This window comes from Oncorhynchus mykiss, chromosome 6 (assembly GCF_013265735.2).
Source record: "Oncorhynchus mykiss isolate Arlee chromosome 6, USDA_OmykA_1.1, whole genome shotgun sequence".
Taxonomy (NCBI): domain Eukaryota; kingdom Metazoa; phylum Chordata; class Actinopteri; order Salmoniformes; family Salmonidae; genus Oncorhynchus; species Oncorhynchus mykiss.
The window spans coordinates 32,985,948-33,013,024 of NC_048570.1; the positions used below are offsets into that span (position 1 = coordinate 32,985,948).

General features: G+C 42.2%; 2 protein-coding genes across 5 annotated transcripts in view; both read left to right on the plus strand.

Moving 5' to 3' along the window:
• Window positions 1-18,172, plus strand: part of sv2ca (synaptic vesicle glycoprotein 2Ca) — a 34,258-nt gene extending 16,086 nt beyond the window's left edge. For 2 of the 3 annotated variants that reach the window (XM_036979939.1, XM_036979938.1), the window contains 11 exons: window positions 3,714-3,894; window positions 5,879-6,030; window positions 10,317-10,450; window positions 11,239-11,328; window positions 11,971-12,081; window positions 12,190-12,278; window positions 12,770-12,934; window positions 13,245-13,378; window positions 13,596-13,802; window positions 14,027-14,186; window positions 14,329-14,512. In XM_036979939.1, coding sequence (XP_036835834.1) covers window positions 3,714-3,894; window positions 5,879-6,030; window positions 10,317-10,450; window positions 11,239-11,328; window positions 11,971-12,081; window positions 12,190-12,278; window positions 12,770-12,934; window positions 13,245-13,378; window positions 13,596-13,802; window positions 14,027-14,186; window positions 14,329-14,512 — 1,607 coding nt within the window. Of the gene's footprint in view, window positions 1-3,713; window positions 3,895-5,878; window positions 6,031-10,316; window positions 10,451-11,238; window positions 11,329-11,970; window positions 12,082-12,189; window positions 12,279-12,769; window positions 12,935-13,244; window positions 13,379-13,595; window positions 13,803-14,026; window positions 14,187-14,328 lie in introns of all 3 variants that reach the window. The other variant, XM_036979940.1, reaches the window with a different exon arrangement.
• Window positions 18,173-22,243: 4,071 nt separating this feature from the next.
• Window positions 22,244-27,077, plus strand: part of iqgap2 (IQ motif containing GTPase activating protein 2) — an 84,552-nt gene continuing 79,718 nt past the window's right edge. For both annotated transcript variants that reach the window (XM_036979942.1, XM_036979941.1), the window contains exon 1: window positions 22,244-22,609. In XM_036979942.1, coding sequence (XP_036835837.1) covers window positions 22,564-22,609 — 46 coding nt within the window. In that variant the 5' untranslated portion in view covers window positions 22,244-22,563. The remainder of the gene's footprint in view (window positions 22,610-27,077) is intronic.

The following is a 27,077-nucleotide window of genomic DNA, read 5'->3' on the forward strand; positions in this document are numbered from 1 at the left end:
GCAGCTTTTATGTGTTCTTGTGTGTCTGAAAAGCATATAGAGGATACTAGCATATAAATATAGGTTTTGCACAACCATGTGTAGCTGGCTAAATGCTTCTAGGCAGTTGGTGAATGGGACGCTAGAGTATTTCAACATAGTGATACTGTAGATGTCTTTCCCCCATGAGTCACGTTATTTCCTGGCGCCAGTGCTGAGATGATCACACCCTCAGATGCTGTGCAGTAAAACACACAACAATCAATACATGAATGAGGTATTCGGACGTCCTCTAGGGGCTATTAGACAGTATGATCATGGTTCAACTGTTTTACGGTTTTAGAAGATATCTGGCATCCTAGGCTCCTTTCTCTCTTTTTGAGAGAAAAGGGTTATTTGTGGGGGGGAAAGGGTTCTTCCTAGAACCATAAGGGTTCCCTTGTGGGTAGGGCTGGGAAATTCTAGGGACCTCACCATACGATATTATCACAATGCTTAGGTGCCGATACGATATGTATTGCGATTCTCACGATTCTGGTATTACGATTAGATACTGTGATTTTATTGCAATTTGATGTTCCAAACATATTACATATATGTCTGCTGCAGCCTCCCGAGTGGCTCAGTGGTCTAAAGCACTACATCGCAGTTGTTAGCTGTGCCACTAGAGATCCTGGTTTGAGTCCAGGCTCTGTCGCAGCCGGCTGCGACCGGGAGACCCATGGGGCGGCGCACAATTGGCCCAGCGTCATCCGGGTTAGGGGAGGGCTTGGCCGGCAGGGATGTCCTTGTCCCGTTGCGCTCTATCGACTCCTGTGGGCACAATGCATGCTGACACGGTCGTCAGGTGTACAGTGTTTCCTCCGACACATTGGTGTGGCTGGCTTCTGGGTTAAGCGGGCATTGTGTCAAGAAGCATTGCGGCTTGTGTTTCGGAGGACGTATGGCTCTCGACCTTCCCCACTCCCGAGTCCGTACGGGAGTTGCAGCTATGAGGCAAGACTGTAACTACCAATCGGATACCACGAAATTGGGGAGAAAAAGGGTTAAAGGTTTTTTTATATTTTTTATTATAAAAAACATGTCTGCTGCAGAGAGAGCATGAGAATAAAAGTGCTGAAAACATGTTGGCTCACTATTTAAAAAGAAGATGGAGAGAAAGCTATATGATGCAGGTACAGCCGACTAGCGCTCGCTAACGCTACCTAGCAAAAATATAAATAAATATATATATTTTTTACAAATCAATACTTGGAGTCAAAGTATCAATATAATATTGTCCAAAAAACATATAGCAATACAGTGTATGTAACTGTATAGATGTGTTCCGCCATCACTACAGAAGGGGACAAGCTGAAGAACCCTCTAAGGCTTGCAAAACAGTGTGGGGAAAAGTATGGGCAGTGTTTGATATATCACTATTATTTATGTTGTCCCTTTTGTCAGGAAGAGATCAAGGAGTATGCGGTCTTCCTAATGCCTTGGCTTCAGGGTTGTATCAGATGGCCGAATGGCTTGCTGACTCTCCCCAAATCCTCATCTCAACCATTAGATCATAAAGAAGGACCTCAGATTAGCGACTATGGCCAAGTGTGAATGACCCCAGTTTGACCCCTGAAGTAAGAGAGTTAAGTCAGATCCCCATCTATCCACAACAGTGGGGAGATGAGATCTGAATGAGGTGTATCTTGTTATACCCTGAATTGCAATTATTTGGACCAGACGTCATTGCCTCAGGCTAAATTATACCACACCATGTGTAATCAGAATATGGCCTAATCTATCTGCAATCTGTTCTTTATTGTCATAGCGACTGAAATGTAAAATATAAATGACAGTGCTTTTGTAATGAGAGGGCTATCCCTTTGACGCCATTTTCTGTTTACTCGTCGGTTTATCCGTTTATATCTTGGTTTCTTATTATATGAAAAAAAATGTATTTAGATGGTGTCTGAGTCCTCTTAAGGAATCATGTTTGATGGAAATGTCTCTTGACCAGGACTTCGCAGCATTCATTCTATCAATGCATGAAATGATTCAATCCTAGAAAGATTCCAAAATGGACTGGTAGGCCATAGCAGGACTATGACTAAAGGTGGATACCGTTTAGACTTGAGAAGATGAACATCTTCCTGAGATTAGAGAGGAGCAGGGTACAGGAACAGTGGCGTTAACAATAGAGAAGGATATCTCATAGTGTTCCAAGACCATGATCAGCAGTGTGTGAAATTGATGCAGAGGTCAAGTCACCCTGTACGGTGCCTTCAGAAAGTATTCACACCCCTGGACATTTTTTCCACATTTTGATGTGTTCCAGCCTGAATTTAAAATGGATTACATTGAGATGCTGCGTCACTTATATACACACAATACCCCATAATGTCAAAGTGGAGTTATGTTTTTAGAAATGTTTAAAAATGTATTAAAAACGAAATGCTGAAATGTCTCGAGTTAATAAGTATTCAACCATTTTGTTATGGCAAGCCTAAATAAGTTCAGGAGTAAAAACAATGTGCTTAACAAGTCACATAATCAGTTGCATGGACTCACTCTGTGTGCAATAATAGTGTTATTTTTAAATGACTGCCCCATATCTATACCCCACATATACAATCATCTGCAAGGTCCCCAAGTCGAGCAGTGAATTTCAAGCACAGATTCAACAACAAAGACCAGGGACGTTTTCTATTGGTTTGCAAAGGGCACTGTATTACTGACCACATTCTTCATCCTATTGATTCATGTCACACTAGTGGGTCCAGGTTCATTCCTTCTGTATTCACTCATCACATCACAGTGGGATTGAGAATGGGTTGTGTTTTACTGTAGGGACTTCATCCCTCAAATCTTAGTTATATTGTATAACTCCTTATCATTCTGACACGTAACAGGAATCGAATAGTTCTTGGTGAAAGTATTTATGAAGTGTGCAAATAATTGAACACAAAACTGAAAGAAAAGTTGAATCTACAGTATCATTTGGGTTATGGTTTGGGCAGCAAGGCAAGAGAGATCCTTTGTTATTCCTGCATGAGATAAAGGTTTTAACAGTCAAACGATGAGCAGGATTTATCAAGTTGTTATTCTACCAAGACATCTCCACTCTCAGGAGAAGTGGAATTTATTACACAAAACAGAGTCATTCAACAGATTTGGTGATTACATGTTCTTATTGATGTATGATAATCAGCACTAATGGGCCTTAATGCCACTCCATACTTTACTGTGACAATTTTATACCCTTCACTTTAGCAGCTAGAGCCCACGGAGGGGCCATAAATCCTAATGGTTCAGTCCCAAATGGCACCCTGTTCCCTAGATAGTGCACTACTTTTGGCCAGAGCACTATGGGTCCTGGTCAAAAGTAGTGCATTAGAAAGGGAATAGGGTGCCATTTAGGAAGCACACAATGTATCCTGGCAGGGATATGATGTCAGGTAGAGAGGGACTAGAGGTGATTATGACATTGCATATTAAAATAGCATGGGATATATATATATAAAATAAATGAAACAGTAATGTCCACTGTGTTCTGCTGAAGACGATGTGAATCCACCATTAAGATTAGCTTTATCCACCAGTCAACAATTCTTATCTACACTGTCAAATTCACACAGTATTTGTTGGTTTGTTTGAAGGTTCGATGACAATCGGTTTGAGCATTGCTTTGTGCTGTGCAAATAGATATGGTATAAATCTAAAGTATCTCTCTGTCTGTCTCTCTCTCTCTGCAGGCAGTATTGTGTACCTGGGGATGATGGTGGGGGCGTTCTTCTGGGGGGGCATGTCGGACAAGGTGGGCCGCAGACAGTGTCTGCTCATCTGCATGTGTGTGAACGGCTTCTTCGCCTTCCTCTCCTCCTTCGTTCAGGGTTATGGCATCTTCCTACTCTGCCGCGTGATCGCAGGCTTTGGGTGAGTCTATCTGACTGGGGTTACAATGGCAAGCAACATCAATGTGTTATTTCTCTTAAATAATGGGCTACTGAATTGTAATAATCCACACTAAACAAACAATTAGAAAAGTGAATTACAAATAATACTGGAGATGAAAAAAATGTATTGTGAGTTGTGACATGAACAGTAGAGTAAGGACAACTGACTCAGTTTGTTCCAATTTACTTAGCTAGCTACAACCAGGATGTGTCCTTTCAAGTCGTTCATCAAATGGCCCTGCAGTTCTACGTCGTTAACTCCTTAATTCCCATAGAGACTGCTTTTCACAGTAGTTAGTCATTCATTCATTATCTGTTGTTGTAAATAATCTGTTTTGGTTTCTTGAATGAATATCTAGTTGTGGACCCCTCTGTTTACATAGACTAACTCTTATATTTCACCCACATAACCTCTAGAGGTTTCACTCACTCCTATCTATATCCATAATAATAATAATGTGTGACTAGTAGTGAATGTGTCGACCACTCTCCTGTCAGTATGGCAGTATGCTCCTAACATCCATCATGAAAGACTTTAGTTTAGACCAACTAGGCTGTGTCAGTGATAACAGGGGATTTACTGTAATATATTTACTGTAATATAGGGGCTTAAAACCTTGTTTCATTCATTCATTGATGTGAGCATTTGTAAACACTAGTAGTGAATGTGTCAACCACTCTCCTGTCAGTATGGCAGTATGCTCCTAACATTCATCATGAAAGTCTTTAGTTTAGACCAACTAGGCTGTGTCAGTGATAACAGGGGATTTACTGTAATATATTTACTGTAATACAGGGCCTTTGTAAACACCTCTTCTACTTGGAGTGGATTAATGATTTTAACATTGCCGGTAAAATGATTTACAAGACTCAAAAACAAAACAATTAGCACGAAAGAATTCCCCTCATTCGTCAAATTAATTAGAAAAAGTTCAAGCAAAAAGTGCACAAGAATTCTAAAAGCAATATCTCAGCAAACAACATTCAGTCCTTTCTTACAGTCTTGCACTCGCTGATTCTGGTGTCTCATTCAATCAGATGTGTTTTTGTCAAGGTTTCCCCTGGCTTGACAAATCCTAGGGACGTTTCCTTAGCCATCACTGTCGTCATGCCACACTGGCTTTTGGTAAGCCTTTAGTGAAAGGCTCTGTGACAAATGATTGTCTGAAATGTGCTTCTGGGGCATTTAAAAAGCAGCCTTATGATGGACAAGTGACATTTGGAAACTACTGTACTAGCCCAGTACGACCATCCTGATCTCGCGAGCTTACATTCTATTTCGCTACACAAGGAAAGGAAACAAAAGCGCAGCAGGATAGTGGAGAAGTCTTTACAGCACCATTTCTGAATGTCCATATTGTTACTCTAGCCTCACATGTCTAGCAATGTAAGAACAGAGCATTGATTTATAGAGAGAAAATATTGGAGGGGTGTAACGGTCCCTGTCAAAAGCTCATTTACTAATTGCCTCCCGCCCCTCTCCCCAGAGGGACTCAATGTAATTGAAAAGGCTTGCCAGCCAAACTGCCTTCTGTTGGAGTCATGGACGACTGGCTCCAAGCCTAATGGTTAACTGGAAAGCCAAGGAAATGCCCTTTTGGCAAAGTTGGCTTATTTTGAGGAAAATTGTTAGAGTGTTTGTTTCTATTGTCTACTTTTACAGTAGTCAAAACTGTTCCAGCTGCGTCACGTCTGAACAATACAAAAGGTTCCTCAGAGAAAATAAAGGCCCCACAAAATATTTTTTTTTAATAAAAAAATAAATAAAAAAATTGTCGTTGTTGCGGCAATGTACTATAGATATAGTTAATTTTCATGGGTCAACTAATTGGTAGGTGTTAAGAAAATGTTACCTTCCGCATAATCCGTGTGGCTCTACTCGTTGTCCTATGGCATATCATCTTCTGGTGCATTGCGCCACCAAGTAATTAAGCAACTCATTGTCCTGTCCTTGTCTCCTTCAGAACAGGGGGAGTTGTACCCATCGTCTTCTCCTTATTTGCGGAGGTGCTGTCCAGAGAGAAGAGAGGGGAGCACCTGAGCTGGCTCTGCATGTTCTGGATGATTGGAGAGATCTATGCTTCAGCCATGGCCTGGGCCATTATACCACACTACGGTAAGTAGTATACTGTTATACCACATTAACGCACCACGGTGACTCACCAGGACTAGTTCACACTCACACAGGTGGAATGAACACATCATAGGCATTTTAGTAACCAAACCTTCTTGGTTAGATGGTTATGATGCCCCTGAATGTGGTATAATAATTTGACATTGTACAGTTTACAAAGTAAAAACAAATCAAACAATGGCACACAATGTTAAAACTTACTGCACAAATCCAGGTTGGCAGAGGATAACCAGCGGAACGTTTAGCTGTGACCGTGGGTGAAGGTGCCAGTTTGCCCTGCTGGCACATCAACTAAGTGGCTGCAGACTGGGAGAGGGACAGTTGAAGTGATTAATGTAGGCCTGGAAACCACGGGGATACACATACAGGCACACATAGGGATATTTAAAGGATGAAGGCGTAACGGTGGGAGATAGGAGACTGTGATTTACGACCGCTACACTGGAAATAAGCTGCACTCATCAATAAAGAAAAGGGGAAAGGCTTGAAAATGGGCTTTCCTCTCTCTCTTCCTCACACCATATCAATCTCTCCCACCACCCGTATCTCTGTCTGAGCCTATTTCTCTCTGCTCATCTTCTTTCCCTCTCACTCCTTTCTTTCTGTCCCTCTCTTTCCTCCCCCTCTTTCACTGTCTCCCAATGTCTCTTCCAACCACTTCTTACTGTCCCTCCCTCCCTCCCTGTCCCTCCTCTCCTTCTCTCTGTCTGGGGATGTTCTTCTTGATCAAGCATAATTAGCTTTTTCTTCTTGCTCTAACCTAATGGGACAAAGCTACAGCTAGCCATGATTTATGGTCGAGCCGTGTTTTAGCCCAGCCGTGGGTGACGTCAGTGAGAGGCTTCATGGAGGATATTTCACTGTGCCGGCCGTGCTGAGCCACTGAAATGCCTGTTTGTACAAATAGTGACTGCACTGTAGACATTGAAGGAAATGATACCTGAAACAGTGGGGGTTCATTTAAGATTTCAGATCATTGAGCTGCTTTTAGGACAATCCACAGTTTCTCTTTATTGTGCAGTGGCTATAGAGGAGGGCTACACACACACACACACACACACACACACAATCTGATAAACCCAGTGAGTCTCACTGAGAAAGCTCTGCTGTCAGGTCTGCAGATATCCCTTTGAAGGCTTGATAGTAAACCCACTCTGCTCTCATTCTTTCTGACACACACTCTCTCTTTCCTCTCTCACTCTTCCTCTCTCCATATCCTCTCCCTTTCTATCCTTTATCTCCCCACTTATCTCCCTCCCCCCTTTATCCCCCCCACCCCCTCTCTCTGAGCGTGCCCTGCATACTCCAACACTTTTGGGTGATTTTTATGTTCTCTCCAACTGCCGCAGTGCCCGCCAACAGCGATGTGGCTGAGGAGCCTGAGGTGTAGTCTTTTGTCTCATATAGAAACAGATAATGATGGATTACCACACATCTACCACCTCATTGGTGTTTAATACTCCATTAAAGTTCTTTATATACCTCCTCACTTGTCTTCAACACTCTGCAGCTCCTAATGTCTTCTAAAGCCTCATGACAAAGACACAGATGGAGCCTACAGAAGCCTGAATCAGCCTGGAGACATCTCTGTCATACTGCAGCCTTTAGTTACACTACTAGGGGTCTCTCTCTCCCTCCATCCATCCACTTAGTCAATTATGTACATTATCCCAGTAATGACATTTTCAATGGCTAAAAAGACACTAACCCTCCGGGGCTGACAGCACAGCTATATCCCCATAGACAAGGCAATCACTGCAGCACATCAAATCTTACACACACACACACACACACACACACACACTAATACATTACCATCAGCATACATGTGTCATGTTAACACGTACACACACACAGACACACAGAGTTCATGCATTCACACCAACACACACATGCACAAGACCCTGAATGTAAGGAATTGAGATTGCCTTCATGGTAGTCACTGGGAATCCTTGACATCCTCCCACACACACCTACAGGATAGTGTCATAACTCAGCGCACAACTACAGTAACATCCCAGCTGTTCTATACATTAACGCCTACAAACACGGTGTGTGGATGACTCCGATGCATGCACAGAATGATGTACAGCCCCTGCCATACACGGTGTGTGGACGACTCCGATGCATGCACAGAATGATGTACAGCCCCTGCCATACACGGTTTGTGGATGACTCCGATGCATGCACAGAATGATGTACAGCCCCTGCCATACACGGTGTGTGGATGACTCCGATGCATGCACAGAATGATGTACAGCCCCTGCCATACACGGGTGGTTTGAGAGAGATGGTTAATAAGCGGTGGTATCAATCTGCCATTAGATTCATTTCTAGAAGTCATTTCCTTGCATTAACATTAACAGTGCTGATGGATAATGGGGTTATTCCTTTAAATCGTGTTAAAAAGAAAAAGGCCTGATCCAGAGGGAGAGACGTGGGAGGTCACGACTAACATCCCTCTTCTCCCTCCTTCCCCAAATAGGAACAGGGAACATAAGCACACACACACATTGCATTAGCCCTCTTACACTAATGTACACTCCCACACACTGAAGAACAGTCATTTTCAGTAAAAAGGAGATAAGGAGAACAAAAATATACCTCTTCATTGTTTTGGATTTACCCTGTCACTGTAGTTCTCAGCTACAGTGTTTATAGTGTACATACCGCATGTGGATTTGTGTTAATTCTGTGTCCATTGTGTTGTCTGTCTGTATATCCTGCTTATCGTCTGTCTGTATATCCTGCTTATCGTCTGTCTGTATATCCTGCTTATCGTCTGTCTGTATATCCTGTTTATTGTCGGTCTATATATCCTGTTTATCATCGGTCTGTATATCCCGCTTAACGTCTGTCTATATATCCTGTTTATCGTCTGTCTGTATTTCCTGCTTATCATCTGTCTGTATATCCTGTTTATCGTCTGTCTATATATCCTGCTTATCATCTGTCTGTATATCCTGTTTATCGTCTGTCTATATATCCTGCTTATCATCTGTCTGTATATCCTGTTTATTGTGGCGGCACCACAAATTCCTGTACATACAAATCTATTTGGCGAATAAAGGTGATTCTGAAAAGATTTTACTTTCTCGATGTTCCATCAAATTTTCAGTAAGACCCATTTTCAGTAAGATCCATTAAAGTGGGCAACAAATTTGATATTTATAAACTATTTCACAGAATGTATGAAACACACATTTAAGGGTTTGAAGGGTTCTACTGTGCCTAAGGGAAAGCGCTATGAAATTACAGTGCTGTACATGGGTCGCTCAGTGTTGAGGCTAAGATTATTTACATGGCTGTGTACTATTACAATGATTGAGGATGGATATAATTGAAGGCTACAGCAACCTTTTCCAGCTCGAGGACATAATTAGTCCGGCACGTTCCTTTCCAATGGCAAAGGTGCAAAAAGGTGGAGGAATTCAGATATGACATTGTTTGTAGCACGACCCACAGAGTTCTTAAACTACGGTGCGCCAAATGGTCCAATGTGCCAGTAAATCAGCACAATCTAATTTTTCGTTTTTTCAAATTGGAGCCATCTTGGAGGTAGAATTGGGATCATGTATACTGTGATAATGCCGATACAAAAAAAGAGTAACGTAGAGCAATGTACAATAAGGCGAACATAGCAAATGAGGTAAGTTGTAAGTACATGGGGGCCGCCATCTTTATGCACCTTCGCTGTTGAATAGTCCAGAAAATGACTTAGAATGTGCTGAGATAAGTGGCATTTAGAGAGGGGAATTGGAAATTGATTGTGTGTGTGCATGTGTTTGTGTATGTGAGAATATGTGTGTGTGTGCATGTGTGTGTGTGTGTTGCTGCTATGAAGATGAATTGGACATAGTCTCTACCTGTGGGATGAGATCAGGTACAACATGATTTAACTTAAATGTCCTTTCTTTCCTTCCTTTATTTGTTTTCTTTGTGTGTTGCACTTTCCTCTGTGTGTGGTCTTCTGGAATAGACCCCATAGAAATTGTGCAAATAGAACAGACGTCACATCACCAAGGGAAGCAACAGTCAGTTGCTCACAAGTAACTTAAAAGACCCACTCCTGTGACATTTTTGAACTACTATGAACGGAGACCAAAAACAAGCTGAATATTGTATGAATTGAAAAATCGAAGCTCCCTCTCTTGAGAATGTGACCATTATGTAAAACATGCTGATGTGTTCTCTTGTGTCTGATTGTTTGATGATGTATTGTGTGTGATTGGTTGCTGATGTGTTCTCTCGTGTGTGATTGGTTGCAGGCTGGAGTTTCAGTATGGGTTCTGCCTACCAGTTCCACAGTTGGAGAGTGTTTGTGGTCGTCTGCGCCCTGCCCTGCGTTTGTGCTGTTGTGGCTCTCACTTTCATGCCCGAGAGCCCCAGGTTTTACCTGGAGGTAAAGTAAAGCGTTATGGGAAATGGGGTTTTAGGGAGAGGGCCTGCCCCTCACAGACTATGTCTATGTGTGGGCATGGATGGTCAGCTTTTCAATTCAATAGTTCCAGTTCTGAACAGTATAGGCAACTAATAGAATGTAGACCAATCCCAGATAGACATATAGCCTAGATAATTGGTTATTTAAGTCTGATGATAGTACAAGGATAAGTTATCATTAACCCAGGGCCCTATAGCAGCTTAGGTCCCTATAGCATCTATTTCCTCAGAAAACCATTGAAGAGGGTACATTATCCTAGGTTACTATAATGCTTAAGTGTGTTCATGACAGTGGGTGCTGAGGAGTATTTTTTTTGTTTTTGCTCAGTCTGATTGGGTGGGCCTGGCAAGGCCTGGCTTCCCAGTGGGTGGGCCTGTGTCCACCCAGGCCCACACATGACTATGCCCCTAGTTCATGAAAGTTGGAAATGCTTTGTTCTTCAACAGCAAGGCCTATGAGGCAAACAGTTAGTCAGCCTAAAGCTTCAGCAGCAGAGGTCTGGGCTACATGGCACGCCATTTTGCATGTTTTGTCGAAGATGGCAAATAATAAGCTAATAATAAACTAACGACTGTGACAGTTGGCTACGCCTATTACTGTAGGAGAATTATACTTTGAAGTAAAATGAGTCATCATTGTCGTGACTCCTGTCATCTCAGCCCATCTCCTCCCTGCGTGAGCATGGCTGTCACGGAGGAGTGCTCCCGGTTCTCTCTCCGTTAATCCCGTTTAATTCTCCCTCCTGTCAGGTGGGGAAGCACGACGAGGCTTGGATGATCCTCAAGCAGATCCATGACACCAACATGCGAGCGCGTGGGCAGCCGGAGAAAGTCTTCACCGTGAGTGTTTTCCCGCCTCGGCTCTTGCTTTGTTCACGCAGTCGAAAAACGAAGGCTTATAACCGCCAGCGCTGCGACTTGTTTAAATATGTGCCGAGTATAATATCATATGAAAAGGTTTTGAAAGGTATTTTGTGCCGTTCAAATACGCAATGCCCGAGGCGCGCCTGGAAACAGCACCCCAGTCAATCTACATTTAGAGCTTTTCATTTGGTGTCAGATGTCCTGTCTCTGCAAATGAACTAAAGCCCTTGCAAATCTCATGATACATCTGTAGCCTATATTTTAAGATGCAGGTTTTTGCTGCTAATGCAATAGCATAAGGGCTCAATCAATCTTGAATTGCAAAACTTGCCTATCAATTTGCATAGCCTACCTTTTTCCATAGAAACATTTAAAAGCAATGCAGAATAGTTGTAGATACTGTAAGAGAACCAGGTAAATTCCAATTCCTCGAGGTGCTTCCAGGGCCCGAGTTTCCTTGTACCACCCACAGATATCCAATGAATGGACCACAGCCACAGACCACCTTCCAGTTACATTTCTCCACCAGCAGTAGCCTACAAGAAAGAAACAGCATAAACATGACTTTTGATGTAATTATGTTATTAAAAACTCAATTTCCCATAATTCCCATCCCAGGTGAACAGAATCAAGATCCCCAAGCATTTGGATGAGCTGGTGGAGATTAAATCAGAGTCGGGGAACCCAGTCTCCAAGGCCCTCTTCAGGTCCAAGACAGAGCTATGTGGGGTGGGTTTTCTCTGTTGACTCGCTAGATGGCCATGATAGAAGCGGCATTATCCTGCACTGCACTCTCACAAATCATTATTGATGTGTCTCTCTTGTTCCTCCACACAGATCTGGGTTAACTTTATGAAGTGTTTCGACTACCCTCTGAAAGAAAGCACTATCAAGCTAGCTATTGTTTGGTTTACTCTGTCGTTTGGGTAAGTTTTTCTATTGTAATGACTCCCGCTCCCTCCCTCTCTCCTGATTAGAAAGGTCCAGTTCTTAATTTAGAGCTGTAGGAGTCAGAATAGGCTAACTTCTTTCGTCAGGAAATGGCATAGACTTTTGCGCTTGCAGCCACATTGCATTTCTGTCAGCTGTCCAACGTGGTAGCAGAGGTCGCAGCTCCCTGCTCTCAGGAGAACTACTGAATCAATATGCTTTCATTGGCCTCTCCTCTCAGTGTGACAGGATGGGAATTCAAGCAGCCTGAGAAGAAAAGAACACTCCTGGAAACCCAACAGAAACCGTGTATTCTACCCCTATAGTTCCAATACATTTCAACTGGCTCCTATGTATAAACATGGATTTCTTTCTATTTGTTAACCTATATCCACTAAAGTGACTCCCTACGCCAAATTCCCTGTGGGTACGTACATAACCTAACCGTTGTTGTTGGTGACGACACTGTGTGTGTCTGTGGATCCAGGTACTACGGCCTGTCTGTGTGGTTCCCTGACGTCATCAAGCACCTCCAGGCAGATGACTACGCCTCCAAGGTGAAGATCCACAGCAACGAACGCATCGAGGACTTCACCTTCAATTTCACCATGGAGAACCAGATCCACACCAATGGTGTCTTCATCAACGACAGGTAGGGGAGAAAGAGAAAGCTCTTCCACATTCATGCTGGACAAGCAGTTATAACTACATCCTCAATGGAAATGGGACTGATGGACTAAAATGGAGTATGGATGAAAATGTGAGTCATTACTATGATGCTTTTATATGCTTTTATATTCATCTGGCATGTTGTCTTATCTGCTTTGTCTCTGTCAACTAGATGAGATGAGTAAACATTAAATACAGAATCGACAAGGATTTCTCTGTAAAATGAACATGACGTGTAGGCATTAGTAACTAACCATGTCCACACATACACTTTCCTCTGTTGAACCGTCCAGATTTGTTAATATGAAGTTGAAGTCCATCACCTTCATTGACTCCACCTTCCGGAACTGCTACTTTGACGACGTGACCTCGGTGGGATCCTACTTCCGGAACTGTACCTTCATCGAGGCGTTCTTCTACAACACTGGTAAGACAGACAAACAGAACCAGAAAGAGAACAGGGGCATTTCTGGGCATCCGTGAAGAATCCAGAAGGATCTTTGTCAGGCTTGACCTGTTCTCCTTTCTTTCATACTTCCTTTTTTGTAAAGATATAGTTTCGACGGGCTGAAAAATGTTTGCTAGGTATTGGCCTTTCTTAGCTACAGTCTCAGTCATGCCTATTTTCCTGTTTGTGATGGCAGACATCGATGACTCCAAACTGATAGATGACACAGAGGTGATCAACAGCACGTTTCACCACAACAAGACGGGCTGTCAGATGACATTTGATGACGACTACAGCGCCTACTGGGTCTACTTCATCAACTTCCTTGGAACTCTGGCTGTTCTGCCCGGCAACATCGTCTCGGCACTGCTCATGGATAAAATCGGACGCCTTTCTATGTTAGGTATGTACAGGGATAGTTTGCAAAGTCCTTTCTGAGGGCTACCTTTGTTATGAGCATGACTGTATCAGGTTGTTCAAATAAAAAAAGGATGTTGTGTGTCTGTGTCTGCGTGTGTCTACGTGCGTCTGTGTGTGTCTGCCTGCGTGCGTCTGTGTGTGTGTCTGTGCGCGTGTGTGTGTCTGCGCGCGCGCGTGTGTGTGTGTGTGTGTGTGTGTGTGGTACAGGTGGCTCAATGGTTCTGTCAGGGATCAGTTGTTTCTTCCTGTGGTTCGGCACCAGTGAGTCGATGATGATCTTCATGCTGTGCCTTTACAACGGCCTGAGCATATCAGCCTGGAACTCACTGGACGTGGTCACCACAGAGTCCTTCCCTACAGACAGAAGGTATAGTTAGCAAGAAAATATAAATGATCCATTCCTATCTGCACACACAACAAGCATGAAAAAACACACAGACATACATATAAAACTCCTGTAAATCACTAAAAGACTTTCTAATCCCCCCCCTTCTCTCTCTCTGTGTCAGAGGGACAGGTTTTGGGTTCTGTAACGCTTTGTGTAAGCTGGCTGCAGTGTTGGGAAACCTGATCTTTGGTTCTCTGGTTGGCATCACCAAGTCCATCCCCATCCTCCTGGCCTCATCTGTGCTGGTGTGTGGAGGCCTGGTGGGGCTCCGGCTGCCTGATACCAGGGCCAACGTACTCATGTAGCCCCAGGAAGGACCACCTGGCCTGTGGAAGACTTGGGCCAAACCTGGTGCAAAGGGTTTGCTTCAAACCCATGTCCTATGGATGTTTGAGATTTGATTTGCTTATTGCCGCTTGTGGTGTCAAAGGGAGTTCAATTGCATAACTCCCCACCCCCACCCCATATTGCTACAAAACAGAATATCTACTTTCACTTTATCCATTTATGTATGTACAAGACACAACCCAAGCTCCAGACCATCTGCACAATTCCCTGGTGTCAAAGGGTAACTCCTATTTATTATTGAATGTAATATTTGGGGATGTCACCACGCCCCTTCCAGGATGGAATGACGTCACTCAATATTTTCATGTTATTTCATCATGATATAATCATAAGAGTTAGTGGGGTATATATTTTAGTGAAGCTTGTGGTGAGCATTGTTCAGGGGAATTGATGGTCAGTTGTTCATGACTGATTGATGGCCAGGCCATTGCCTGTGGATTATGTCCATCCATCCCTGTATAGTACTGGCTGTGAAGGGAACTACTGTATATGGGTCCTGTAGTTGACTGAAGTAGACTCTATATCAGTGTCAAGGCCTGTTTGCTATGAGCTGGCTTGTGAAGTCAGTACTGAGCTAGTGCTATGTGAGTTGTATAGATGTCAGTAGCGCCTGTTGCTTTGTATCTTATGAGCAGTAGCTTCCAGGCATGTTTGTCTGGAGTCATTGCAGGGGCAGGGTTAGTGCTGTACATATGAATGCGTTCTTATTAGGCCAGGACAGATGGAGGAGAGAGGGGATAACAAGCTGTTCTGAGCACAGCCACCCTGCAGTGGGAGAGACGAGGGAATAGATGATCAGAAAGACTGGAGACCACACAGCTGCAACACAGCTGGCCTAGACAGACAGGCCCTGGGAGAGAACAAGGGTATTTCTGGGCCACCGAGTGTAGATGGATCTTTGTCAGGCTTGACGTGTTCTCACATAATGTTTCACTTGTAATGTCTGCTAGATATACGCACATACCCTGAACTGTCAACCATGAAGAGTCATGGTGATGGACAGGTCTTAACTAAGCTAAGCTTCTCCCAGATAACACCTGAAACTATAATAATGTGTTTGTTGTCAGTTGTGGCTATTTATTTATTAGTTTACACTGACAGATGCATAAAGATGTGTTTTTATTACAGTATTCTGCCCCACTCTACCACAGTCATATATAAACACTCAATGTCAAAGCCCTTTGCACCAGCTCTCTAGGCCACATTGAATAACTCGATTTGTTGTTATTTGAAGTGTACATACTAAATGTATCAATATGTTAATATTTATGTTTTTTTTTGCGGGTATGTATCTGCAGCTGTTCTAAAGAATTTGTTGGGGGAAATGTAAGAATCCAATTTTTTTTGTATCTACTCTTGTTCTCCACTTCTCCTATGTGTTGTATTGTATGCAGGCTTCCTGGTTGGGATTTATTTATGTTCAGCCTTTGATTTGGCGTTTCTCTTCGGCACTGACTTTGTAATGACATGTCAGGCTGCTTCCTTTTCAAGATACTGAATGGCCTTTTTTTAATTTTTTTTAAATGTGCCTCTTCTCCTCATAGACAACAGAACAGGAGACTGAAGGGTACAGGAGGTAAACAGGAAGTGAACTCTGTGTGTGTGTGTGTGTGTGTGTGTGTGTGTGATGTCCCTTCACATTGTGACGTGTAAAAGGTTCAACCTCCATATCAGTTTTTAAAAAAAGATGCCCTCCCCTCAGATGAAGTTGGAAGATAATATTATTTTTAAACTGGATTGGAAAATATAAAATGTTATTTAGAGCAATAAGTAAGTAGTAAGTAAGTAAGTTAGTAACTGCTTGCATAAGAGTGACCCCCCCACAAGACGTAATTGAAGTGAAATGACGTGAAAACAACGTTGATTCAACCAGTGTGTGCCCAGTGGGAATGCATTTGCGTGGATATTTTAAGCAATATTTAAACAGTTTTACAACATTGAGTAAACTATTCCAGTGCTTGTTATTAAAAAAAAAAAAACACCTGTGACAATTTGGAAGACATTTTAGAATCAGTAACAAAACAGTATTTTTCAAAATGTTGTACACATAATTCAGTACGCAGCACATGTATAAATCTTTTCACTGTATAATGGCATTTCATTAGTGCTGTACACTTCATAATGTTTCAGTCTCTAAATTCTCACCCAAAGTTGACAAATGCGTCTGACGTTGATAAGGCATCCTGCAGATAGCTGTCGTTACTGTAAGCAGTATGATCACCAGACCTCAGTCACAGGTCTACATCTCTACATGGCTCCTTAGTATTATCTGTGGCTTTACTGCCTGTGTAGCTCTCCTGTTCCCATGTGTGTCGTATCTGTGAGTATATTGTAGTGTTTGTAGTCCACTGTATCAAAACTGCGGTCTGCTTGCCCCCTCCATATTTTAGCTTACATCATCTCGGATATGGTAAAGTCTGTTTGCTGATTGTTTGCTTCTTGGTATGCACTACAAATGATCAACCGCTGACTTGTTGATGATTTCATGATTTTATAAGTGATGACATAATCAATGGAACTTGAGTATTTATAGTACTAGTAACAACATTCTGATTGGGCTTGTGTCAAACCAAAGCTATTGACTGACTACTGTTACCATCTCAGCAGTGTAGTGCATACAATAAGATACCAGTTATTTATGAACAAGGGTTGCAGCTGTATGGTGGTACTGGATGTGTTCAATCTAGCATCTTAGCCTAATTGTGACAGCATTGCCTGTGGTATCTTACAAAGGATAAAAAGTGTATCTTTTTTTGTGTGGGTGTGTGGTTTGGTTTCACTATCATTGTGGGGACCAGAAGTCCTCACAAGGATAGTAAAACAAGGAAAATCTGGACAGGTATGGACATTTCGCCAGTCCCCACAAGGAAAATTCCTATGTTTGGCTTAGAGGTTAAGTTAGGAATAAGAGTTAGGCTTAGTTTTAGGGTTAACGTTAGAGTTAGGTTAAGGGTTAGGGAAAATAGGATTTTGAATGGGAATAAATAGTTTGGTTCCCACAAGGATAGTAAAACAAATGTGTGTGTGTGTGTGTGTAAGTATTGTACATATCAATGCTGTAGTGGGTGGACTTCTGAGTTAAATCTGTATGCTTTTTGATTGACTGATGCCTCTCCAGCTGTGTTCAAGCGATAAATCCATCTATCCATGTTCTACGTCTGTGTTTCCTTGGCTAAAAGCCACATGTCCTCTACTACTGTGTGTACAAACTTGCATGTGTGTATGAAACTTCTCTTTTTTTGTGCTCAACTTTGTGTTCTTATTGTGCTCAACTTTGTGTTCTTATTGTATTCTTCTGCCAGAAGAAGAGAAAATGTAGATTTTTGGAAGAAAAAAAGTGAATGTATCACGTCAGTTTTTTTGGGACATTTTTTTAAGTGAACAATGGTGTGGGCTCAGATGAACAAATGTGTGTACATTATTGTGAAAGGCATGCCAATTGTGGGATGACTGTATGTACAGACGTCTATAAACATGAAGCTGTGTAGAGAAATATTTGCCAAATGATGCCCTGTGGATATTGTTTTAATTACAGGAGAATGGCAGGAATTGCAAATAGTGCTGCTTATGAGCATCAAGTATATGAAATAAAGATTTATGTTCTCTAGCAAATTCAATCATGTGTTCATTCAACTCCTGAGGATATAAAGCTTGAGTGCATTGCAGCTTATATAGGTCTGCAGCAGGTCATTTTGAAGATAATATTATATCAGATAGAGTGCATGCAGACTGCAGAGCATTGGGCCCAAAATCATTACACACTAATAATAGCTTTTATTTAGCCCTGAACTCTCATAATCTGACCTCTAAGAAATATATGAGTTATCTTGCCTTCAATGTTTGCAAGTCAGAAAATATTAGCAATTGTTGTCAGGAATTAAAAATGAAGATTTTCAATCAGTATAGACTACTATAATTCCAGTCCTTTGAAGTTGGAAACGATGACGCGGCTAAACTAAAGTGAGGGCTTGTGGTATTAGTTTTAAAACAACAACAGAAACAGCAGCATTGAAGACATCAAAATGCTAATCCACGTTTCCATATTCACTGCCTTATTGTCGTAGCTAGTGGGCATTACGCATGCCAAGTAAAGACACGACATCTACCCCTGGCTTTTGCCTTTTAATAAAAATAAAAACATTCCAACAAAACGAACAGATAAAATGTAAAGTGAAATTTTACGTGGAATTTGGAGTTATAGACTTCTCTCACACACACCCTGCAACATCAGCACAGCAGAGACAAGAAAGAACTTGGGCAAGACAATAAATTATTACAGGCAGGCATGTCAAGCTGCACTGCTCTGGCCTAGTTACATGTCATAGCTGCAGGTGGCCTAACGCTAAGGGCGTTGGGCCTGTAACTGAAAGGTCGCTAGGCCGAATCCCCGAGCAAGGTGTAAACTCTGCCTAGGTGCCCTTGAGCAAGGCACCTAACCCTTATTGCTTGTGGGTCACCATTGATAATGGCATTTCCAATTCACACATGCATATTAATACACACTTGTACATGTGTGAAATAGGGCATTTATGTAATCCACCATTGCTGGGACAGTGCTGGAATGGAAAATTAAATATCTGAACAAGTAAGGTTGGCATGATAGTGTGTAGCCAGCATTCATTTCTCATCCCTGTCCATAAACCCATTCTACCAGGAACTGAAAAGCATGGCTGTTATCAGAAGGACCCTCTACCCCCTTTATACAGTAGTGTATTACCTTTGACCAGAGCCCTATAGGCCCTTAGGATGCATTACCTTTGACCAGAGCCCTATAGGCCCTTAGGATGCATTACCTTTGACCAGAGCCCTATAGGCCCTTAGGATGCATTACCTTTGACCAGAGCCCTATAGGCCCTTAGGATGCATTACCTTTGACCAGAGCCCTATAGGCCCTTGAGATGCATTACCTTTGACCAGAGCTCTATGGGCCCACCAGAGCCCTATGGGCCCTTATTAGGACAAGGCCTGTGGCCAAAATATCATATCACAATATGTTCTCAAAAAAATGTAAGGTACGGCAACCATTCTAATTGTTTTATACTCAACCAAGCTAAGACAAAAACTGACAGTGAAGTAGCACAATTTGTATAACTTTTCATTTATTTAGCACTGTATCAACATATTGTTAAAAATGTATGTGAGTCGATACTGGTATACCTTAAGATACAATATATTGCCCAGTCGTAGCCCTTATAGAGCTCTACTTTTGACCAGAGCTTTATTGGTCCTGGTCCAAAGTAGTGCACTCTAGGGGATAGGGAGCCATATGGGACTCAGAACCTCTTCCACCTGGCTGACTTCAAGCTTGGTGTATAAAGTGAACCTCTCTGATGTCCAGAGGTGGGACCAAGTCACTATGAATCGAGTCACAAGCAAGTCTCAAGTAACAAGATCCAAGTCTCAAGTCGAGTCCAAAGTAGAATAGGTCTTGACTCAAGTCAAGTCCAAGTCGTGGGTTCTAAGAGCAAGTCAAGTTGAGTCACAAGATTTCAAGTAAAGTCTCAAGTCAAGTAAAAAAAAAATGTATACATGCAATGACTTTTTCAACTACAAATCTTTTTATTGAGCCTACCAGATAGCCCATTTCATTATTTTGTCTACAACACATTTTGATGATGTATTTGTTAAATAGGGACCTTGTAGCAGTGGTAAAGGCATGAAATCAGCAGAAGGCAAGGCGGGTTGACATGTTCAGTGTGTAGATGTACAGTATTTACAGGTCCTGGTGATCCAATGGTGAAAGCACCATATCATACAAAATATACAAGTAGATTTACCAAATTTACACCGGTAATAGCCCAAAAGAAATAGCCTCGAGTACAGGGAAAGACTGTATAGCTTCCCCTTAAGAAACCAAATCGAATCTGTGTAACAGAAGCTCAAACAGGTAGGCCTACATAATATAAGCAATTGGACCCCAGGATCATACAAGTAACCAATAGGCAATTACAACCAATAAACTGGTTCTACAATGTAAAAGGCAATTTCCATGTGCACTGTACGTGTAACTGATAGATACATTTAAAAACATGAACGTGAGTGTGTGTAAGTAAATTGTAGTCTTTTGTCTGTAATATGTTTCGTTGTGCCGATACCCCAGTAAATCTATTGGGATCCTAATAAATCAAATCCACATCCATTGTAACATTGGTAAACGGTACAGGGATGGAATAATGAAACGCTAGCAATTATTTTAGTATCAGATGGAATATCACATAGGGCCTATGCATTTAAACATGTGAAAGCAAGAGCAAGCGTTTCAACAAGAGAAAAACAGCACTCTCCACTGGTGGGAATTTGGAGAGCGCAAATGAAGAGTCTCGACTATGGTGCGTCTTCGCCACAGTAATAATTCATTTTAAACCAATTCCAAATGCAAGCTTCATAAGTAAATTATACATTTCAAGCAATTGTTACATACCAAAATACCAGTAGGCCTATGCTAGTAATTGTTTCCCCATTGCTGAGTTAATATTATTGATCAGAAAATACTTTTTGAAGCTGCATATTTATTTATTATGGCAATCCTTTCTTCCTATAATCTGACGTTTGCGCTTTACCAGATCCTATATCTGTTCCCTAGCTCACCCCCCGACCTGTATTGATTGACAGTTTTCTAGTTCAACCAGAGTGCCGAGTGTGCGGTTCACTAGCCAATCTGTTGCAGTTTTTTTTGCAAATGCAGTGCTGCGGCTGCTGTCTCTGGCTGCGTGTAGAGTCGTCCACATAGACTTTGTGACACAAAATGAGTGACAAAGCATTACAAAACCTGGCCACATAAATTCAAGGTATCAGTCTTAAATCAAAGTCGAATCCCAAGTCTTGAGGCTCCAAGTCCAGGTTATTTTATTTTATTTTCTATCAAGTCGAATCTCAAGTCATAAAATGTGTAACGAGTCAGACAGTCCAAGTCATGTGACTGGAGTCCACAACTATGCTGATGTCTGCAAGCCAAGTGTCATGTCATCCCAAACTATCCATGCATTTTTTGATATACCAACTACATCAACTTTTTAAAAAACTACCATTTTATTCTAATGATTCCATAGACAAGATAGCCACCACATCTTCACCTATTCATTTGCCATCTCGAGGCTATTTTGCAGTGGTGTAAAGTACTTAAGTAAAAATACTTTAAGGTACTACTTAAGTCGTTTTTTGGGGTATCTGTACTTACAATTTATATTTTGGACAACTGTTACTTTTACTCCACTACATTCCTAAAGAAAATCATGCAATTTCTACGCCATACATTTCCCTGACACACAAACGTACTTGTTACATTTTGAAGGTTTAGCAGGACAGGACAATTGTCTAATTCACGCACTTAAGCCCCAGGCTATCCATAAAAAAATATATTTAAAAAATCGTGCTGTCTGATTCGCTTAATATAAGGAATTTGAAATGATTTTATATATCTACTTTTACCTTTAATATGTAAGTATATTTAAAACCAAATACTTGTTGACTTTTACACAAGTATAATTTTAATGGGTGACTCACTTTTACTGGGGTCATTTTCTATTAAGGTATCTTAACTTTTACTCAAATATGACAATTATGTACTTTTTTCACCGATGCTATTTTGTCGCCCATATTCTAGCAAGAGAGGGACATCATGTCATGATAAATTAACCACCAGGTGGTGCTAGAGACGGCTAAAGCATTAATGCGGTCTGGTCAGTTCAGAGCGCACCCACTGTGAACACTTGCACTGGACCAGAGGGAAATTGAATGACAAGCTCTTTCTGACATGATTCCATCAAGGGTGAACGCGATGGGAGTTCTGCTGAGCGAGTGATAGGAGGCATGCGGTGCATTTCGACGGAAAGGAACTTTAGAAAACTGTTTAGCCGCTACTATTGATAGTGGCACCACTACAAATTAGCTTTTTTTTTGTTTCATATTGAACTTATAACTCGAGGTGCGGTTTATGGTTTGCTGCTAGCTAGCGTTGGTTTGACTGGGCTACATTCATTAAGTTTATAACCGAAGGAACCGAGGCAGGATGTACTATGAAGAAAAAGCGAATTCACACAAGCCACGTTATGGAAGTAAGTAAAAGTGACCCATTTGAAAATAAATTCAATAGACATTTTTTGTTGTTGTAGCCTACATGTTTTTTAAATTAAACGAGTGGTTTTGTAAAAGTTGTTTTGGCAGGGCGAACCACACGCGCTTATGCACAGCAAGAAGTTCGATGACGAGCAGTTCACCGTATGAAATATGGTTTAATAAATATAATTAAACTTGGACTCTTACGCATTTAGGTGTAAGATTTCAGAAGCCTATCACATTGTGATGATATCGAACTTGGAGTGTGTATTTTTTGTATTGAATGAATGCAATCTGGCTATTGTCAGACAAATTGTGTCCTGCACCTCATACCCATGTCCCTCAGACAGACAAATTGCCCGTCGCAAACAACTAAACTTTGCCATTAAGGCCTTACAGTTGTGAAATATAACCTTACAGTAATATGACTAGTCCTAGTACACAATTAATGTATTCGACAGTCCAGGTCCTCAGACAGAAGGCATTTTCGCAGTGGTTAAATATTAACTTTTTTTCTATTACTGTTAAGAAATCCACACCTGACTTCTGCATGGGTATTACAGCAATTTAACAGTCAATACATCTCCTAAGGTTTCAAACGACAATAACATGTTTACCTGTTTGTCACTTTAGACCTGTGTGTTATTGACAACATTTCAGCCTATGCTCACTCAGATCTGAGCGCAATGGCAAAGTGCAATGGTGTGAGATTCAATCAGGTCAATAGTCTTTTCGCTGAGACAAACCAGTGAATAGCTTAGCTGCATTGTCAGCTATAGTGGAAATGCCTCAAACTGTTTGTTGGCCTGACATGGTTGTTTTCTGTTTTAACATTAACTCTGACTCCAAGGGTCCAAACAGGAAAGGTTGAAGGTATTGTTTGCAGTGGATGTGTCATTAACACAACATGAGTTTATTATTGGAAGGGCAGAGGTGGTCCTTACTCCTTAGAGGCCTCTAGGACCCGTTCTGAAATGGACCTGGGGCTTTCCCATCTGACTCAGATATTCATAAATACATTTTAAAAATATTGAGACCGTTTGGAACGGACACTAGAACTACACTTGTTTTGTATAGACCTGGTCAAACCCGATCCGAGTGAGAGAAGCAGCAGCAAAGTCAATTTAAGTTACTTTATTAACCAGAGATGATAAAGCACGAGGTATAGAGGTGACGCTCTAGCAGGGGCCTTGCACACAGCAAGCTACTGTGAGTGAGTGACACTAGGAGGAGGAAGCCCCACGCGGAGGCTCTATGACTGTTGCCTACTGCCACTTTGATGATTTGTGTTTGGCCAACATCAAGCTATACACGCCACTCTGGTGAAAAACAAAGAACAGCAGGGTCAATTATGCAATTTTTCTTTCTCTACTGCAGCAGTCTCATTCGGGTCTGTATGGGTCCTTCTGGACAAGTCAGTTAAGATTACACACACCCGTGACAATCATATCAGACCCGTGACATTTATTTAGAATTCCGGATCCGGATCCGCTCGAGTCCCGGATCGGGTCTTGGGTCTAGGTTCTATATTGATTCCTTTGGGTCAGCGAGCCCAAGCGGATTATTATGTTCAGATGGTGAGGGAAACAAATATACAAAAAGGAAAACTATTAACAGGCATGCCTAAACTAAAGAATCAAAACGAAAGGCCTCATGGCCACCAAACAAACCAAAAGCCTCACGGTTTGCAAGCTGGGACACTGACTGGCGATCCCCATATCATCATCATCTTCGATGAGGTTTAACAGCGGTTGGCATCCAATAAATGTTGATATACCTACTAGACTGGGGGATAACTCCCCTATACTTTGCTTGAAAATAAGAAATATATATATATATATATATATAGAAATAAAACAAATACCCTACCATCTAACCACACACTCGTACACCCTAATACCCCTGCAGCTGCCACCACAACCTCAATTTTCTGCAACTTACATTTCATCCCTGCAGTACAGTTAATAACCATTACTATAAACAAATCAAATCTTACTGAAGCATATATCACTTGTTGGCATATCCATCTGTACAGATCTACTCCTCTCGGGATCTACTCCTCTCCCTCCCCCTTGACCCATTTTCCTCTACTTTCTACACTGTCTCAGCATATGACAACTTCTGGAAACCTCAACCTGCCTCTCTCGCACCAGACATTTCTGATCCCCAACCCCATGGGCACCCCTACAATTACTCATAACGACTTTCCCCAATGCTACACATTCCTTTGTCTCATGCCCTTCTGCAGACTTCTCACACCTAGGAACCTCCCTCCTACACAGTACTGCCACATAAGCTTGACACGTGTAACAATGTAATGTAATGTAACAATGCACAAAAGCTCATACAGGATAACTTATTTATAACATCACTTTATCGGGCAGACTCAACATCAAAACTCTAAAGAACAGAAAATGACTTCTGTTTCACCACTCACACCACCCTGTATGCGTCGCACCAAACGACTAGCATCACAAACACCGGGAATCTTCCCCTTCAGTTGGTCAACTTTCACATTTACCGCTACCCCAGTAATCACTCCTTTCGATGGCACCTTTTTTTTTTTGAGAGCACAACAATTCCTCTCTTGTCCCCATTTGTTTTTAAAATGGAGCACACGCTCCCTCTGACCAGCAGAAACACAATAAATCAATAAATTATTACCAGACCACTTCTGGTTACCTTCACCAATTCCACAGCACCCAACTCTGTTTTCACCCACCCTTAAACCACAAATGAGTTTGCCACTTTTTCCAAAAATGTCACTCCTACCGTCAGACTTTTCTTCATCCTGACCCTCAGTGCAAGCTTCAGGCTCTGAGGACTTCACCACACCATACCCCCTCCGATACCTCTCCCTCAATCACTTCCATGCCTCCTCCTGTCTTCGATTTGGCATACAGTTCAAACTGCTTATACTTTCTACCATTCTGCCTTTTCCCCACAATTTTTAACCAATTCAAGCTCACCCTCTTCCTCCCTCACTCTTTGACATCCTATGCCTCACTTTTGCCTCCATTCCTCCTCTGTATTCTAAGTATACATCTCCTTATGATAATACTGCACTTCACCTGACATCTTGTTCTCGCCCTCTCAAGGGATGCCATTTTCCTTTAAGGATCCCCTTAATTGGCATCACCTGTCCTTATCAAGGCTTTGCAGTAAAGCACTCGGACATGGTTGCTGCTGCGCCCTGGTGGAATGGAGTTTTGTAGTGAGATGTAGTGTGCGGTCTAGACTACCAAACCTATTTGAGAACAATTGATTATGTAGCCTATCTGATTAGTGATGCACACCTCTGGTCTTGGAAGGCAACACCGTAAGCTGTTTTTTTGAGTCAAGGCCTTTTAATCAGAGACTGATTTAAGACCTTGGTAAGCAGGTGTATGGGGTCTCTAGCCAATCAATAAACCGTAATTGATCAATTAAGGAGCGGAGAGAAACTAACACTAGCATGACTGTGGCCCTCTATGACTGGACTTACACACCCCAGAGCAAGGTGGTACTGTCTCTCTTGGCTACACCTGGAGCCCTTTCGCTGTATTTGTAATACTATGGCATGGGTCCTTAGCACCTCGTGTGTCTTGATTTGTCACTCCCTCAGGGTAGAAAAACATTACCTTAACAAGAAATCAAATCAAATGTATTTATATAGCCCTTCGTACATCAGCTGATATCTCAAAGTGCTGTACAGAAACCCAGCCTAAAACCCCAAACAGCAAGCAATGCAGGTGTAGAAGCACGGTGGCTAGGAAAAACTCCCTAGAAAGGCCAAAACCTAGGAAGAAACCTAGAGAGGAACAAGGCTATGTGGGGTGGCCAGTCTTCTTCTGGCTGTGCCGGGTGGAGATTATAACAGAACATGGCCAAGATGTTCAAATGTTCATAAATGACCAGCATGGTCGAATAATAATAAGGCAGAACAGTTGAAACTGGAGCAGCAGCACGGCCAGGTGGACTGGGGACAGCAAGGAGTTATCATGTCAGGTAGTCCTGGGGCATGGTCCTAGGGCTCAGGTCCTCCGAGAGAGAGAAAGAAAGAGAGAATTAGAGAACGCACACTTAGATTCACACAGGACACCGATTAGGACAGGAGAAGTACTCCAGATATAACAAACTGACACTAGCCCCCCGACACATAAACTACTGCAGCATAAATACTGGAGGCTGAGACAGGAGGGGTCAGGAGACACTGTGGCCCCATCCGAGGACACCCCCGGACAGGGCCAAACAGGAAGGATATAACCCCACCCACTTTGCCAAAGCACAGCCCCCACACCACTAGAGGGATATCTTCAACCACCAACTTACCATCCTGAGACAAGGCTGAGTATAGCCCACAAAGATCTCCGCCATGGCACAACCCAAGGTGGGCGCCAGCCCAGACAGGATGACCACATCAGTGAATCAACCCACTCAGGTGACGCACCCCTTCCAGGGACGGCATGAGAGAGCCCCAGTAAGCCA